Here is a 14,745-nt window from a genome sequence, read left to right on the forward strand (position 1 = left end):
AACCAGGCACTCTATTTTTATTTGCTAAATCTGACTATCCTAGTGACTGATCTTATTTGTTATTTGGAAATGGGGATGAAAATAGTACCAGATAATCTATATAAAGTATCTTGCACACAGGTAAACCGTCACTTAACCTTCCAATTAGAATAGTAAAAAGAGACACATGCCAAGCCTCCGGGACAATGGCCCTGAGCTCAAAACAGGGTTACTCTTATTAGACGGCTTTCTAAGGAGTGCAGAGAAAGTTCGACAGAAGTCTGAACAAAGTTGCAACGTGCTTGCGAGCTTTGCAAATTTGCTTTCAATATAATAAGTGTGTTTAGCAAACTTACTCCAGGAGGAAAAGGGAATTTCCTTAGTTACAGGGAAAGCGCCGGCTGTGTCTGCGCACGCGCACAAGAGCCCCTGCGTCTCCACGCTCGGCCCCCGCCCACCCGAGAGAGTCACGTGGCTGAGCCGTCGCTCGTGAGGCGCGACCGGGCCTTGTCATGTGACCTAGGTTCCTACTTGGTACTGGGATGGAGCCGGAAGAGGGGACGCCCTTGTGGCAGCTGCAGAAGCTTCCAGCCGAGCTGGGCCCGCAGGTGAGGAGAGCGCGGGCGGCGTGGCAGGCGGGGCCCCGGGACGCCCCGGCGTGCAGGTCTGGCCCGGTCTGATCGAGACGCGCTGGCTGGGCTCGCCGGGGCTGCCCAGGGCTGGGACGGGGAAGGGGGCGTCAAGTCGGGTGCACGGCCCCCTGCTGCCCCTGGAGAGCTGAGAAGGCCGACGCTTTGGGCGCCACCTCCACGCCCCCGCTTGAAGCTGCCCCTCTAGGGGCTTTGCGAGCTGACTCCTCGTCTTTGCTCGCACCTGGGTGGGGGTGGCCCGTCAGCTCCCCGGCGCGGCCCAGGACCCGCTGACTCTGGGCTGGGGAGCGGAGTCCCCACCGTAGTATTTGAAAAACTTACAACGTGGAGCCGGTGGTGTGCAGCATCTCATTTCATTCATTCGTACACCACGCACGCCGGAATGCTGCCCGTGCACCAGGCACGGTGCTAGGTGCCGGGGATAGGCTGGGGACATGGGGACGTAGAGAAGCACACCCTGCCCCCTGGAGGGCTGCACAAAACAAATTGGTAAGTACTCCCAATAACTGGGCAACTTACTTTCGGTAGGGTGGTCCAAGGTGGCCTGTCTCTCAGGAGGTGACATATACATTGAAACCTTGGGCCTGAGAAGTAACCTGGCTGTAAGGGATCTGGAAAGAGCCTCGTTCGTCTCTTCGGCCAGCTTTTCACTTAAGTGGGCCTTGTGATGAGTGCCCAAATGGGATAAGGTAAAACAGTGAGTGAGATACAGCCCGTACTCTGCTGGAGCTTGTATCTAATAAGGAAACCAAACTGAATTATCCAGTAACCAGCTTGTGGGACAGGTAGCAACCCAGATTTGAAGGGACAAGGAGAGGCGTTCCGGAAAAGGAACGTCTCAATTTCTAGGTTGAGTTCCAGAGGACGAGTCGGACTAGACAGGCTAGAAGGGAGAGAATGCTTTAGGCAGAGGAATAGCAGCTACAAGGCTAGAAAAAGGAAACCAGCCTCTGCGGGCTTTGAGGACCTGCTCGAATTCTTGGAGGCTGAAATTCAGAGTGAGAAGCAGGGCAGGGAGACTAAGGCTAGGCAGGCGAGTAGAAAGTCAGGTGGCTCGAGTCTATATGCCACGCTTGTTATTTAGCCTTAATACCAAAGGCATTGGCAGTTTTGAGTGTGGAAAATGAAATGTGGAGGCAGTAATTGCATTTATGTAATTACTGTGGGCTGTGAAAGGAGGAGAAAACCCAGTGGTTGCTGTAAGAGGAAAATCTGACTGAGAAGTGAGACTTTCCCCCTTGAACTTTCAAGCAGAAAAACGTAGACCTGAAGGAAATTTGCCCATCCCTGAAAGAAAGCAATATATGCAGAATTGAGCTGCAGCATTAGGTCTGGGAGCGGAGGTTGTTTGTCCTCAGAAGTCAACCAATTAATACATTGTATCGTAATCAATATATAAGTATGTTTACTTCCATCCTCTGTCGCCCAACAATTTGGGCACTTACACAACTTCTTGACCCGTTGGCTTGACTCTGGTCTCTCTCTTATTCTGAACTCCTTCAGGGTAGATAACTTTGTTTTACATTCCCAGTTCTTCAGATTTGTGTTCTGGCTCAAGGTGGGTTCTTGAACAGTGTCCGCTGAGGGAAGGAATTAATGCATACTGAACTCTGCTTAATCATGGGGGACAGTTGTCTGGATTCCAAGCTTCGATGGACTGGCCTTAAGTGTAAATGATTGGCAATTCGGAGTAAGTCCCTATTGCGTTCCATTTACAATGGGTGACAGGTGGGAGTGGGGGCTTACCCTATGTAGTGTGATAGAGGCGTGTGGGGTAGACAGCCTTAAAAGCCCCTCATTTAAGACTTCTTTTTTCCTCTGTTCCATTTGTAATGGGGAAAGTGGGGGGGAGGGAGAGGTGGAAGGGAACAAACTTAATTTTTATCAGGATCAGGAACAACCATCTTAACTCTCCTGTGATTTTACAAGTGAGGAAACCAAAATGTCAGCAGAGAGAGTTGGAGTACCGTGCCCAAGGTTGTCAAACTAGTAAGTGGCAAAGGTGAAACATATGTTCAGATCTGTTGGTTGTGAGTCTTTGTGTTAGCTTCCTGCTCCTGTCATCTTTCTCCCTGCTTCTTAGTAAGGCCCATAACCTTTCTCATCATGTAGGTTGATGACGCTTAGATCCCTGCATCCAGCAAAGAATCTCTTCCTTGGGTGTCAGGCTCCTGCTTAGACACACCCCAGGTACCTCAAATTCAGTGTGTCCTTGGCTGAACTCCTTGTCTTTCCCCCTGGAACTATTCTTCCTGTGATTATAGCCTCATTTTTGGTTTGGAGCACCACTGTTTACCCAGTCACTCAGCCTAAAATTCTGAGTATCATCCTTGGTCTTTCCTCCTTTTCAGTCTCTTTTACCTCAGTACGGCCCCCATTTTGAGTGTCCTCAACTATTTAGCCGCCCGCCCTTCCTTCCCCCCATCTAATTTCTTCCTGGTAAAGAGAAGGCAAGGGGCCTTTGGTCTCACCAGCTCTCTTTTCCTTTTCTCTCCTTGTATCTCCCAACTTGTTGGGAAATTTATGGAAACATAATGCAAATATGTGAACAGGTTGCTTCCCTGTTGAGACAATTAAAGCCTGGACCCTGTATACAAGGCCCTTTATGATTTGGCCTCCACTCACCTCTCCAGCCTTGTATCCTTTTTTTCAAATTGAACATGTGATTGTTCACTTTATTCTTTTATGCATATGCAGTTGCTGGTGACTAGAAATGCTCTTCTCTCTTCTTTAAATGGCCAAGTACTACAACAACATAATGTGGGTAGGCGATATCCTCATTTTATTCTTTTAAAAGCAGCCCTTTCTCTTCTTCTCTGTGCTTCTTTGTACTTTCTATAAATTTATAATATAGTTCCTCCCATTCTAAATTGCATTTATGTATTTATGTTTGTCTTTCTGTAATGGACTAAAGCTCTGATATGGTAGCACCTTAATCTTGTTTATCCTCAGTTTTTTCATTTGTAAAACGGGGATAATAACAAGACTTACCCCCTGTATAGGGTTGTAGTGAGGACGAACGCAATGCTTGGTACTCAGTCAGGGCTCCATATGTGGTATCCATTACAGTTATATTTGCTTTGTATTTCCATTAACTTGTTTAACAAATGGAGTGAAGTGCTCATTACCTATTTTGTACATGTGAATACAAAACATTAATGAATGAATGACTAAAAACATTTATATTCCAAAAGATAGTACTTTATCAGTTTGAGCTCTGTGTTTTGCTTTAGCGTGGGGGCAGTTTGGGATAACATGGGATATGTGTAGAGAATTTGGAATGAATTTCAAATTGAGACTGTTGGTGGATGTATGGTAAATAAAAGGTCTGTTCATAGAGGGCATTAGCCATCATTTGGAAGTGGAGTTACCAGTTGCTCATTTCTGTTCTGATATGTGTGGTGTTACAAGGGGAAGAGTTACTGCTTAAAATGAAGTGGACTATGGTCCAGGGGAAAAGATTTGGAAGACTTGTTGTTTAAAATAATTTTCCAGATTATTTGGGTTCAGATACTCTTTTAACAAGACACAAATATCCCCTGGGAAAGAAAGCCATGTTAATCATTTATCTCGAATAGTGCTGACATAGTAGGCAATCAGTTAATGTATGTTAAAGACGTGGAACGTAATACCGGTAGTGGTGGGGGTGGTGGTAGTAATAGTGATAATAACAATAATAAGAAGAATGGTAACAATGGCTAGCAGTGTGTAAGTGTTTTATACATGCTAGGAATGTGCCAAGTAATTTGCATGTACTCCTTACAACAGCATAATGTAGCTAGATGATCGCCTCATTTTACACACGGAACAGGCACAGAACATCGAAATAACTTGATAAAACTAGTTAAGTAGTGGAACTAGGATTGAAACTAGACAGTTTTATTCAAAAATTCAGTCTTAGTCACTATGTTCAGTTATATATATGTTAGGATTTCTATTGCCGATACTAAGGTACGGTACAGGGACAGGAATGTAAAAAAAGAAGATAAAGGCACTGACGACTTTCTTGGAGTGGACCAAAACAAGTGAGTGTGAATGCTGTGAAAATGGAGGCAAGGGGAAATGAAATTTATAGATCTACAGTAAAAAACTTTGATCTAAAAGTCATACTTTATTTTTATTATTATTATTATTATTGGTATAAATACAATGTCTAAGGAATCCCAAGGTGAAACTTTTACATTCACCATCATCCTTTCAGGATTATTGGAGAAACAACAATGTGTCTATGAAATTATTTCAGCTTCTGAAGGTGGACAGAATTTTAGAAAGTCTGGGATTTTTATTGGAGCTTTAATTTTTAATTAATAAGAGTAATGTTAAAAATAGTTACATTTCAATCTTCAGCTGCTCTTGTGGATAACATGAGCTGCTCCCAACAGCATTTGTTTCCTACAAGGAAGATAAGTCTGTTTTGTAAGTTTACTTATAATTCACTTACTTTCTTTTCTCTCTAGCTGCTTCATAAAATAATTGATGGCATTTGTGGCCGAGCTTATCCTCTCTACCAGGATTATCACAGTGTTTGGGATTCGACAGAATGGAAGAATGTTCTAGAAGATATTACCAAATTTTTCAAAGCTGTAGTTGGTAAAAATTTACCTGATGAAGAGGTAACTTCACTCCAAATTTCTGTATCTCATAATAAATAATAAGTAGTGTTAACTTTTTTCTCAAGTTGGTTTTAGGGCACTATATCATACAGGAGCCATCATCAGTAAGCATATGTTATATTAACAAAAACATCATAATTTTGAGTAGGCAAATCTTATTGGGGAAGTTCTGGTTCTCTTGGTTGTTTATGTTTTTAGAATTGTGATACATTTAAATCATGTAGAAGAAAACCAGAAGTTAGGTAACTGATACCTACATTCTCATTATCACAATTAAACAGTTGTTAACATTTTACTTTATGTATTACAGGTTTGTGTGTTTGTTTTAGAAACAAGGTATTATAAATATACCCAAATACCACCTGGCATGCTACCCTTCCCCAAGAGATCACAACTTGTTGGTATACATGTTTTGTATTCCATGTTGTAGGAATGTTTATGTCTTTAAGCAATGTATACGATTATTTGAGCTGTTTGAATGTGTAACTTGTAAATGATAACATATGTATCCATTTGTAATTTTTTTATGGGATATTGTTTTAGACTTGTCAGTATTGGTAAATGTAGATCTGGTTCTTATATTTTAATTTCTTATAGTATTTGATGATAGGATTAGCAGGACTTCTTTTTCTGGCCTCCTGATGAACCATTAGATCCTTGCCTCTTTCATTATTATGTATAGTGCTTCTACTGATATCTTGTGTGTGTCTCCTTATACACATACTGTTTACCCAAGGGATACAGGAGTGCTGATGCATAAGGGCACTTGTACCCCAATGTTTATAGCAGCACTTTCAACAATAGCCAAATTATGGAAAGAGCCTAAATGTCCATGAACTGACGAATGGATAAAGAAGATGTGGTTTATATATACAATGGAATACTACTTGGCAAAGAGAAAGAATGAAATCTGGCCACTTGTAGCAATGTGGATGGAACTGGAGAGAGTTATGCTAAGTGAAATAAGTCAGGCAGAGAAAGACAGATACCATGTTTCACTCACATGTGGATTCTGAGAAACTCAATGGAAGATCAGGAGGGAGGGGAAGGGGGAAAAAAAAGTTACAGAGAGGGAAGGAGTCAAACCATAAGAGACTCTTAAATACTGAGAAACTGAGGGTTGATGGGGGGTGGGGGAGAGGGGAAAGTGGGTGATGGGCATTGAGGAGGGCACCTGTTGGGATGAGCACTGGGTGTTGTATGGAAACCAATTTGACAATAAATTTCATATTAAAAAAAAAACGTAAAACAAATAGCATATTGGCCACCTTTTCTAGGATAGATATCTTGAAGTGAAATTAATGGGGTGTCCTTCCATTGAATGGCTTTTGTACCTTGGTAAAAAGTTATTTTGGCATGTTTGTGTAGGTTGCTCGCTTATAAAAAATGTAGTTTATGTATATTCATTTTGATTTGGATGATATTCTGGGTGGGAGTTCTTTGTTAGAGCTATGTATTTTAAACATCTTCTTCCATTATGTGGCTTGCCTTTTCACACTTAATGGTGTCTTTTTGTCAACAGAAGTTCTGAATTTTAATCAAGTCCAGTTTTGTCAATATTTCTTTTGATTGTTAGTGCTATTAAAGTCCTGTTTAACAAATACTTGTGCCAAGTCATGAAGATTTTTTTGTTAGTTTTCTTGTAGAAGCTCTCACATTTATGTTACTGGTGCATTTTGAATTAATATTTGTGTGTGGGTTAAGGGTCGAGTTCGCATTTTTTCATATCAATAGCCAATTGACCCAGTACCATTTATTGAAATGACCATCCTTGCCCCATAGAATTTCTGTGCAGCCTTTGTTGTAAATCAGGTAGCTGTATATGTGTTGGTCTGTATCTGGACTCTTTATTCTACTCCATTAGTCTAGTCTATATTTCCCAATACTACACTGTCTTAATTACTGTAGAATTAAAGCTATGTTACATAGTCTTGATAATAGAAGACTTTCAATTTCATGCTTCTTCAAGATTGCTTTGGCTCTTCTAGGTCCTCTGTATTTTCATGTACATTTTAAAGTCAGTTTGTCAATTTCAACAACAACAAAAAAAAACCCTGGGATTTTGATGGATATTAGTCAGCTTGGGCTGCCATAACAAAATACCATAGACTGAGTAACTTAAACAACAAGAATTTATTTCTCACAATTCTAGAGTCTGGTAAGTTAGTCCAAAGTAAAGGTGCTGGCTGATTTGATTCCCTGTCAAGAACCCTTTTCCTGGCTGCAGACTGCCTTCTTGGTGTGTTTCTCATATAGCAAAGGGAGAGGGAAGCATTCTTTCTTATGTTTCTTTTTATAAGGGCACTAATCCCATCATGAAGGCCCTACCCTTATGACCTATTAAACCTAATTACCTCTCAGAAGGCCCCATCTTTGAATATCATCACAGTGAAGGTTTGAATTTCAACATAAGAATTTTGAAGTGACATCATTCGGTTTGCAGCATGGAGATTGCACCGAATCTCTAAAATCATTTGGCAAAGAATTTATGTCTTAATATCAATCTTCCCAATCCACGAACATGGAATAACATTCCATTTATTTGGAGTACTTCAATTTCTCTATTATTTTGCAGTTTTCAGTATAGAGATCTTGCAAATATTTTTTTAGATTTATTTTTTAGTAATTGATACTTTTGGTGTTAATTTTGTTCTCCACTTGTTTATTGCTGGTATATAGAAGCAATTTTTATATCTTTACCCCATTTCCAACAATTTAAAAAAATTTATTTAATGGCTTATAAAACATTTTTCTGGATTTATTTCTTTTGTGTGTACAATCCTTTTCTTTTTAGATTTTAATACCCATTTTTTTCCTTACCTTATTGCAGTGCCTGACACCTTTAAGACAGTGTTGAAACAAAAAGCAGTGTCTTATTCCTGATCTTAGGGAGTCACAATTTTATCATTTATTGTGTTAGCTGTGTGGTTTTATAGATGTATACTATAAGATTAAAGAAGTTTCCTACAGTTTCTACTTTGCTGAGAATTGTTATCATTAATGGGTATTGAATTTTATTTAATTTTTTTTCCTAAATTTGTTATTTTTTTCTTCTTTATTTTGCTGATGTGGTGTCTTTCATTGGATATATAAATGCTAAATTAGCCTTGCATTGCCAAAGTAAACACCACTTGGTCATCATGTATTATGTTTTTATGTATTTCTTGATTTGATTTGCCAATATCTTATTTAGGACTTTTGAATCTGTTTTTGAGTGATATTGGCCCATAGTTTTTCTCTTTGTAATGTCCTTGTCAGGGTGTTAAGTTTTATTCTGGTCTAATAAAATGAATTAGGAAGTATTTTTTCTCTTTTCTTATTCTTTGAAAGAGTTTATGCAAGATTGACTTTCTATCTTCCTTAGTACTGTGTTACTATGTTGTATAATTTTCAAGTATTTGGAGATTTTTTGTAATCAGTTATGATTTAATTATACCATGGTAAAAATATATATATAATTTGATTGCAGTCCTTTGAAATCTGTTGTGATTTGCTGCATGTCTTGTCTTATGGTTCATTTTGGTGAATGTTCCACATATATTTGAAAATAGTATGTTCTGTAGTTGTTGAGTATAATGTTCTGCATGTCAATTAGGTTAAAGAAGATAGTATTTTTTTGATTCTAATCTTTATGATTGTTTTGTGTGTTTTGCTGTCAGTTACTGGGAGATGTGTTAACATTGTAATTATAAATCTAATAAATCTAATTAGACCTACTGATTTCTTTTTTTAGTTCTGCCAAGTTTTGCTACTTTATATATTTTGAAGCTCTTTTATTGGGTGCACACAAATTTATGATTGTTCTTTCTGTTGAATGGTCCTTTTGCCATTCCTTATTTCTTGTAATACTTCTTAAAGGCTACATTGTCTGATATTAATCTAGCTATGCCAGCATTCCTGGTCTTTGCTTTCATGCTACTTCATCAGTCAGCCCTTTACCTTTTTGTTTTGCAAAAATCTCTTGTTTGTCAGTTACACATTCTCATCTTATTCTAGGTACAGAAGTCTTTTTTTTTTTTTTCTTTTACTATCATTTTAACGGGGTTGTGAAAGGGGAGTGGAGCTATATGTTTACATTTTAAACAGAAAGGCCCTTTCACTTACTTTCTGTTTATTTTCATAGATATTTCAGCAGTTGAATCAGTTGAATTCATTTCATCAAGAAGCTATCATGAAATGCTTGAAAAGTAGGAAAGATGAAATCAAGAAGGCTCTGTTAGAAGAAATAGTTGATATTTCTTCTGCACAGCTACAGGATTTTGACTGGCAGTTAAAGGTGAGAATCTGTTTATAGGCATGTATTTTTTTATCTCATTTTTTGAATGGAAAGAAATATTTATTCTTTTTCATAATATAGATCTAAAATTTCTGTTATTTTAAGAATACAGTGTCAAAAATTACATTTTTTTACATTATTTATGCATAAGTACAGTACAGACATCCAAAAATATGTAATAAAATTACATTGATAATAAATTTAATTAACTAGAGCTGTGAATCATTAAATATCTTAAATAGTGGAGTAGTATGTATTCAACGTATATTTTTGGCTAGAACTTTCTAGCCTTTATTATAGTCTTCCTGAGATTGGTAAATGTGATTCTGTCTTCAGGGGAAAATCTATGTATTATTAAAAGTTAACTTTAATGAACATTTTGAAAAAGAGACTCATGATCAATAGGATTCATAAAAAACAATTTCAGACCAACTTGCCATGCTGTATAGGATACATAGACCTCAATGAGGAGGTTGTGTTGAAACACGTTGTGTTGAAACATATTGCGTTTCCTCATTTCAGCATGATCCTGGATAAAGTGTCTCATACTGTCTTTGTGGATAAAGTGGAGAAAAATGTGGAACAGTTACATAGTTACTTGGGCCATAGCTGGATAAACAACCAAAGCCAGATGTATTTGTGTTATCCAGGGAGGAGGTCTCTGTGATTCTGGTTTTGGCCCAGTCTTTTATGAATATTATGCTTATCAAATCTAAAATACATTATATTAATATAATACAAAGTTTAAAATTATTTTGTAGCAAATTACAGCGATGGGCCAAATGAAGCACAATAAAGCAGAGATAACCTAGATAGAGGATTTTTATATAAATAAAACCAACTTAATATAAAAGATATGAGAGGTAGGCCAAAAGTAATATGTATGAGAATATTTAGTTGTTTTGATTTACCAAATGTGGCTTGAGTCAGCAGTATGATGATTCAGTCTTATGTTTTGTTGATAGAAATGCAGTGTTTCAAGCAGTGGGTAGTTCTAATTCTATTTTTATTCATTTCACTTTTTAGTTAATTTAGTTATTAATGCTTTTAGTTCTGGTTGCCAAATTTAAGAGATACTTAAACAAATTAGTGCCAAACCAGAAAAGTATGAACAGGAACTTAAAATCATGAAGGTTTTTTCAAACATTTGGGGAAAGGAGAAAACTTAGTAGAAAAATGATAGTTCTCTTTAGAGGACTAGAAATCATCTCTATGGATGAGGGACTTGATATACGCTCTGTGGCTACAGCGGCTAGGACAAAGGTTAAGGTTTAAGGTACATAGTTTGAAATAAGACGAGTTCACATTCAACCTAAGGAAAATGTTTTAACACCTATCAGTATCTGAAGATTATTTTAACCTCTTCTTGAGGTAGCACGTTCATCATTGGTGGTATTCAAGCATAGACTGAGAAACCACTTATTGGACACACTGAAGAAGACAATTATCTATAATGTAGACCATCTTTGATACTTCTAAATTAAAAAAAAATTTTTTTAACGTTTATTTATTACTGAGAGACAGAGAGACACAGAGTGTGAGCAGGGGAGGGGTAGAGAGAGGGGGAGACACAGAATCTGAAGTAGGATCCAGGCTCTGAGCTGTCAGCACAGAGCCCGACGTGGGGTCGAACTCACGAACTGTGAGATCATGACCTGAGCCGAAGTCGGTCGCCTAACCGACTGAGCCACCCAGGCGCCCCGTCTTTGATACTTCTAAATCTCAGATATGATGAGCCCTGGTTTTTGAAGAGAAAACGGAGGAGGTATGTGAGGATTCAATTCTACAGTGTGTGCACGCCGAGGGTGGACTTAGAGGTTGTTCGTTAGGGAAGTAGTTCCTTACCATTCATTGTGTAAGTAAATTTTTGCAAGTAGTAGCACTTCAAAGATTCACTTATTGTGGTGTTTTCTAGCACAGATTCCAGGAAAATTTGATTTTTTCCTTTGCCATCTGCCAATGAAGCCATGGCGCTTGTTTCAAAAAGTATTAGTATCATAAATATTTGGTTCTTCTGTTTCTTCTAGGATTCTCTGTAGACAGAAAATAAGAAGTAGGGAAAATGAGTGTTTTTACTGAGTGACTCTAATTGAAAGTGGTATCTTGATAATGTGTTTAACAATAATTTGGTAGAGAATTGGCTGATTGTGAATTAAGCGTCTTAATTTCCCAGGCTTTACCAGTGTTTTTGGTTGTATCCTTGTACATGGACTTTCATCCTCTCGGTTTCTTCACACGTCTTTAAGAATTCTCAGTTTCTTGGGGCGCCTGGGTGGCTTGGTCGGTTAAGCGTCCGACTTTGGCTCAGGTCATGATCTCATGGTCTGTGAGTTCGAGCCCTGCGTCGGGCTCTGTGCTGACCGCTCAGAGCCTGCAGCCTGTTTCAGATTCTGTGCCTCCTTCTCTCTCTGCCCCTCCCCTGTTCATGCTCTGTCTCTCTCTGTCTCAATAAATAAACATTAAAAAAAAAAATTAAAAAAAAAAAAAAAGAATTCTCAGTTTCTTGATGCATTGGACCCATTCAGTCCTTCCCGGCCATATCTCTGCGCCGGATTGCTGCTTATGCTACGAAATTCGGACTGGTTGTCCTTTTTTCCCAGTCCGCATCCTCTCTATTCATCCTCCTTTCTCTTTCTGTTCTTCATGTATGTGTTGGTTTGGCGGGGGTTTCTTTGTTTCTTCCTCCTTTTCCTGTATTTGATAGCAAACAGGAGTGTTCTTGTATTGTTAATAAGCTCTGATGTATATTTAATATATTCTTTTTTTTACTACTTATTAATTACTATTTTTCTCATTTTAAACAGCTTGCACTGTCTAGTGACAAGATTGCTACGTTACAAATGCCACTTTTAAACCTTACTCTAGACGTAAAAGAAAATGGTGAAGTCAAACCATATTCTGTCGAAATGAGTAAAGAAGAGCTGCAGAATCTAATAAATTCCTTGGAAGCAGCTAATAAGGTATTTGTTTTAATTGTGCTGTGTGGTTTAAAATGTTTAAGTGTTGACTGATAGATACCCTTAGAGCAATAGAAGAAAAACTCATAATTGACTTTTAATATTTCTTTTGTTTCTGATCTTTTATGTCAAGCACAGAAAATACCTTGTTGATCTGTTCTGCATCTCTAGTTTTAGATATTAAAAAAATTACAACTTGTAATTTTGACTGCTTAGTTTTGAGCCTAACTTATCAAGTAGTCATTTTTGATAGAATAGTAGTGCTGTTCTCACAGCTAGATTTTGTTTGCCCCAGTGCTCAGTAATGCTAAAAATAAATTTTTACCTTGGGGCTGTGATTCTAAAGAGTTTTTATGATTATAAATAGCTGTGATCCTGAAGAAAAGAGTGTCTTATTTAACTGGACAAATAAAATTGCTTTTATAATCCTCTAAGAATGAGAGACAAAATATGGCTTGTAGTTATTATGACAAAATCAGGTAGGGATAAGATATGACTAATGAATGAGTAAAAATTTTGCATTTACAAAGGGTTGGCTAAATAACAGGAACAATTCCCAGTGTTTATTTAACGAGAAAAATACTTAAACAGTACAAACTGCTGCTGTCAGAAAATAACTGTCTTTGTATATGTATGTTCCTTTCATTATTGCTCAGCTTTTTCTGTGTGATCTGAAATCCATGATTAATGCCAGATACTCTAACCACCTTTTCTTGCCACTGACTAGCCTTCTTAGCCTTACCTCTTTTAAACTCTGCTATCCTCAGTTTTCCTCTGTACTCTGCAGATGCCGATTTTAGTGCCATGATGACTGGTCCACATGCCCAGTAACCACATTGGCAGCCTGGCTTGCTTTCGTATGGGGCTGTCTGAAAGGGTGTGTGGTGCGGCCCAATGTAAATGTTAATTGATTCAGAGCCATGGATCCTGGCAGGCGTGCTCCTGGGCATTGTGCTTGCTTGTTATCAGTTCTCCAGGCCCTTCTTCAGAGATTTCAAAGCATTTCATTAAGCAGAGATTGGCATCATTTTGGAATAACCTGATTTTTTTCCCCCCGACTTTGTGTTTTAAGGTGGTCCTGCAGTTGAAATAACTGGAAATGATGAATACCAACACTATCAGATTTCACTGCTACACCTGATAACGGCCGAGTGAATACTGTGTGTTCAGAAAACCTGCAATATACGGACTCTTATGCTGTGCTGAGAAAGCAACAGTGTTGAGATTGCAAAGATAAAAATTTATCAGCTTCCCTAAAGAACAGGAAATGACATGGTTGACTGGAAATGCATAAAAATGATAGATGAGAAAGCTATAATAGCAGTTTATATTTTCGTAATGGCTGTTTTGCCCCATTTATTAAATATTTGAGAAATCTTTATAGATATACAGTTTTATTGAAAGTTGAAAATAGGTTCTAAAGTAATGTAAACATACAAAGCACAAATATACTTGAATGTTGCTTAAAGGAATATATGAATAGCAAGGATGTGTATTATGGATATATATGATTAATTTGTAATATTTTAAAAAATAACTTTTAAAGAATGTATAAGCTGCATATATAACTCAGGAGATTCCATATCTTTCTTATATTTCAAAGGAAAGATTATAAAATGTAAATTTCTTAGAGAAAGAAGCTCTTCTTCAGACATGAACAAGAAAAAGTAATTAAAATTGTGTGAACAGTTTTGAGTTTATGAATTATTAAAATATTACTAGAATAGGAAAAAATGAAAATAACACTGTTACTTCTGCATTTCTGTGTCTGATTGGGAGGGTGTGCTGTGATAAAGAGAATAGATGTCATTGTATAGTGTGTATATAACTATTCAAATATTAGCTAATACTAAATATAAGTGCATTTTTGTTATAAACCCTTAATATTGAAGTTAATAGTTTTCACTGGAAAACAAGCCATTTTTAATTTCAGTTAACTTTAAAAACAAGCATTGTGGGGTGCCTGGATAGCTCAGTCAGTTAATCATCCAGCTGTTTATTTCGGCTCAGGTCATGATCTCAGTCGGTGGGATGGAGCCCTCTGCGTTGGGCTTCATGCTGGCAGTGCGGAGCCTGCTTGGGATTCTCTCTTTTCCTTTCTTTCTGCCCCTACCTCACTCTTGCGCGCATGTGCTCTCTCTCTCAAAATAAATATTGAAAAACAACCCAAGCGTTCGGAACAAATAAAAAATGACATTTCATTTTTACATATGGCTTTATTTTAAAACACTGTCTACATAAAGCAGTGGCCCATAATTGATCAGAACCTG

The 14,745-nt window shown here is 37.9% G+C and overlaps 1 protein-coding gene across 5 annotated transcripts; it reads left to right on the forward strand.

The window, feature by feature from the left end:
* Nucleotides 1-486: 486 nt before the first annotated feature.
* COMMD8 (COMM domain containing 8) lies at nt 487-14,359 on the forward strand. Of its 5 annotated transcripts, none has more exons than XM_030313929.1 (9): nt 517-587; nt 2,161-2,319; nt 2,518-2,618; nt 2,742-2,819; nt 3,327-3,393; nt 5,087-5,242; nt 9,366-9,518; nt 12,323-12,478; nt 13,548-14,359. In XM_030313929.1, the coding sequence occupies exons 5-9, from the start codon at nt 3,364-3,366 to the stop codon at nt 13,566-13,568; spliced, it is 516 nt and encodes a 171-aa protein (XP_030169789.1). In that variant the 5' UTR covers nt 517-587; nt 2,161-2,319; nt 2,518-2,618; nt 2,742-2,819; nt 3,327-3,363; the 3' UTR covers nt 13,569-14,359. The 5 variants fall into 5 exon arrangements, with proteins under 5 accessions (XP_030169786.1, XP_030169789.1, XP_030169788.1 ...); XM_030313928.1 differs by having other exon boundaries at nt 2,559-2,618; XM_030313930.1 differs by lacking the exon at nt 2,518-2,618.
* The last annotated feature ends 386 nt before the right edge of the window (nt 14,360-14,745 follow it).

This window comes from Lynx canadensis, chromosome B1 (assembly GCF_007474595.2).
Source record: "Lynx canadensis isolate LIC74 chromosome B1, mLynCan4.pri.v2, whole genome shotgun sequence".
NCBI classification, from domain to species: domain Eukaryota; kingdom Metazoa; phylum Chordata; class Mammalia; order Carnivora; family Felidae; genus Lynx; species Lynx canadensis.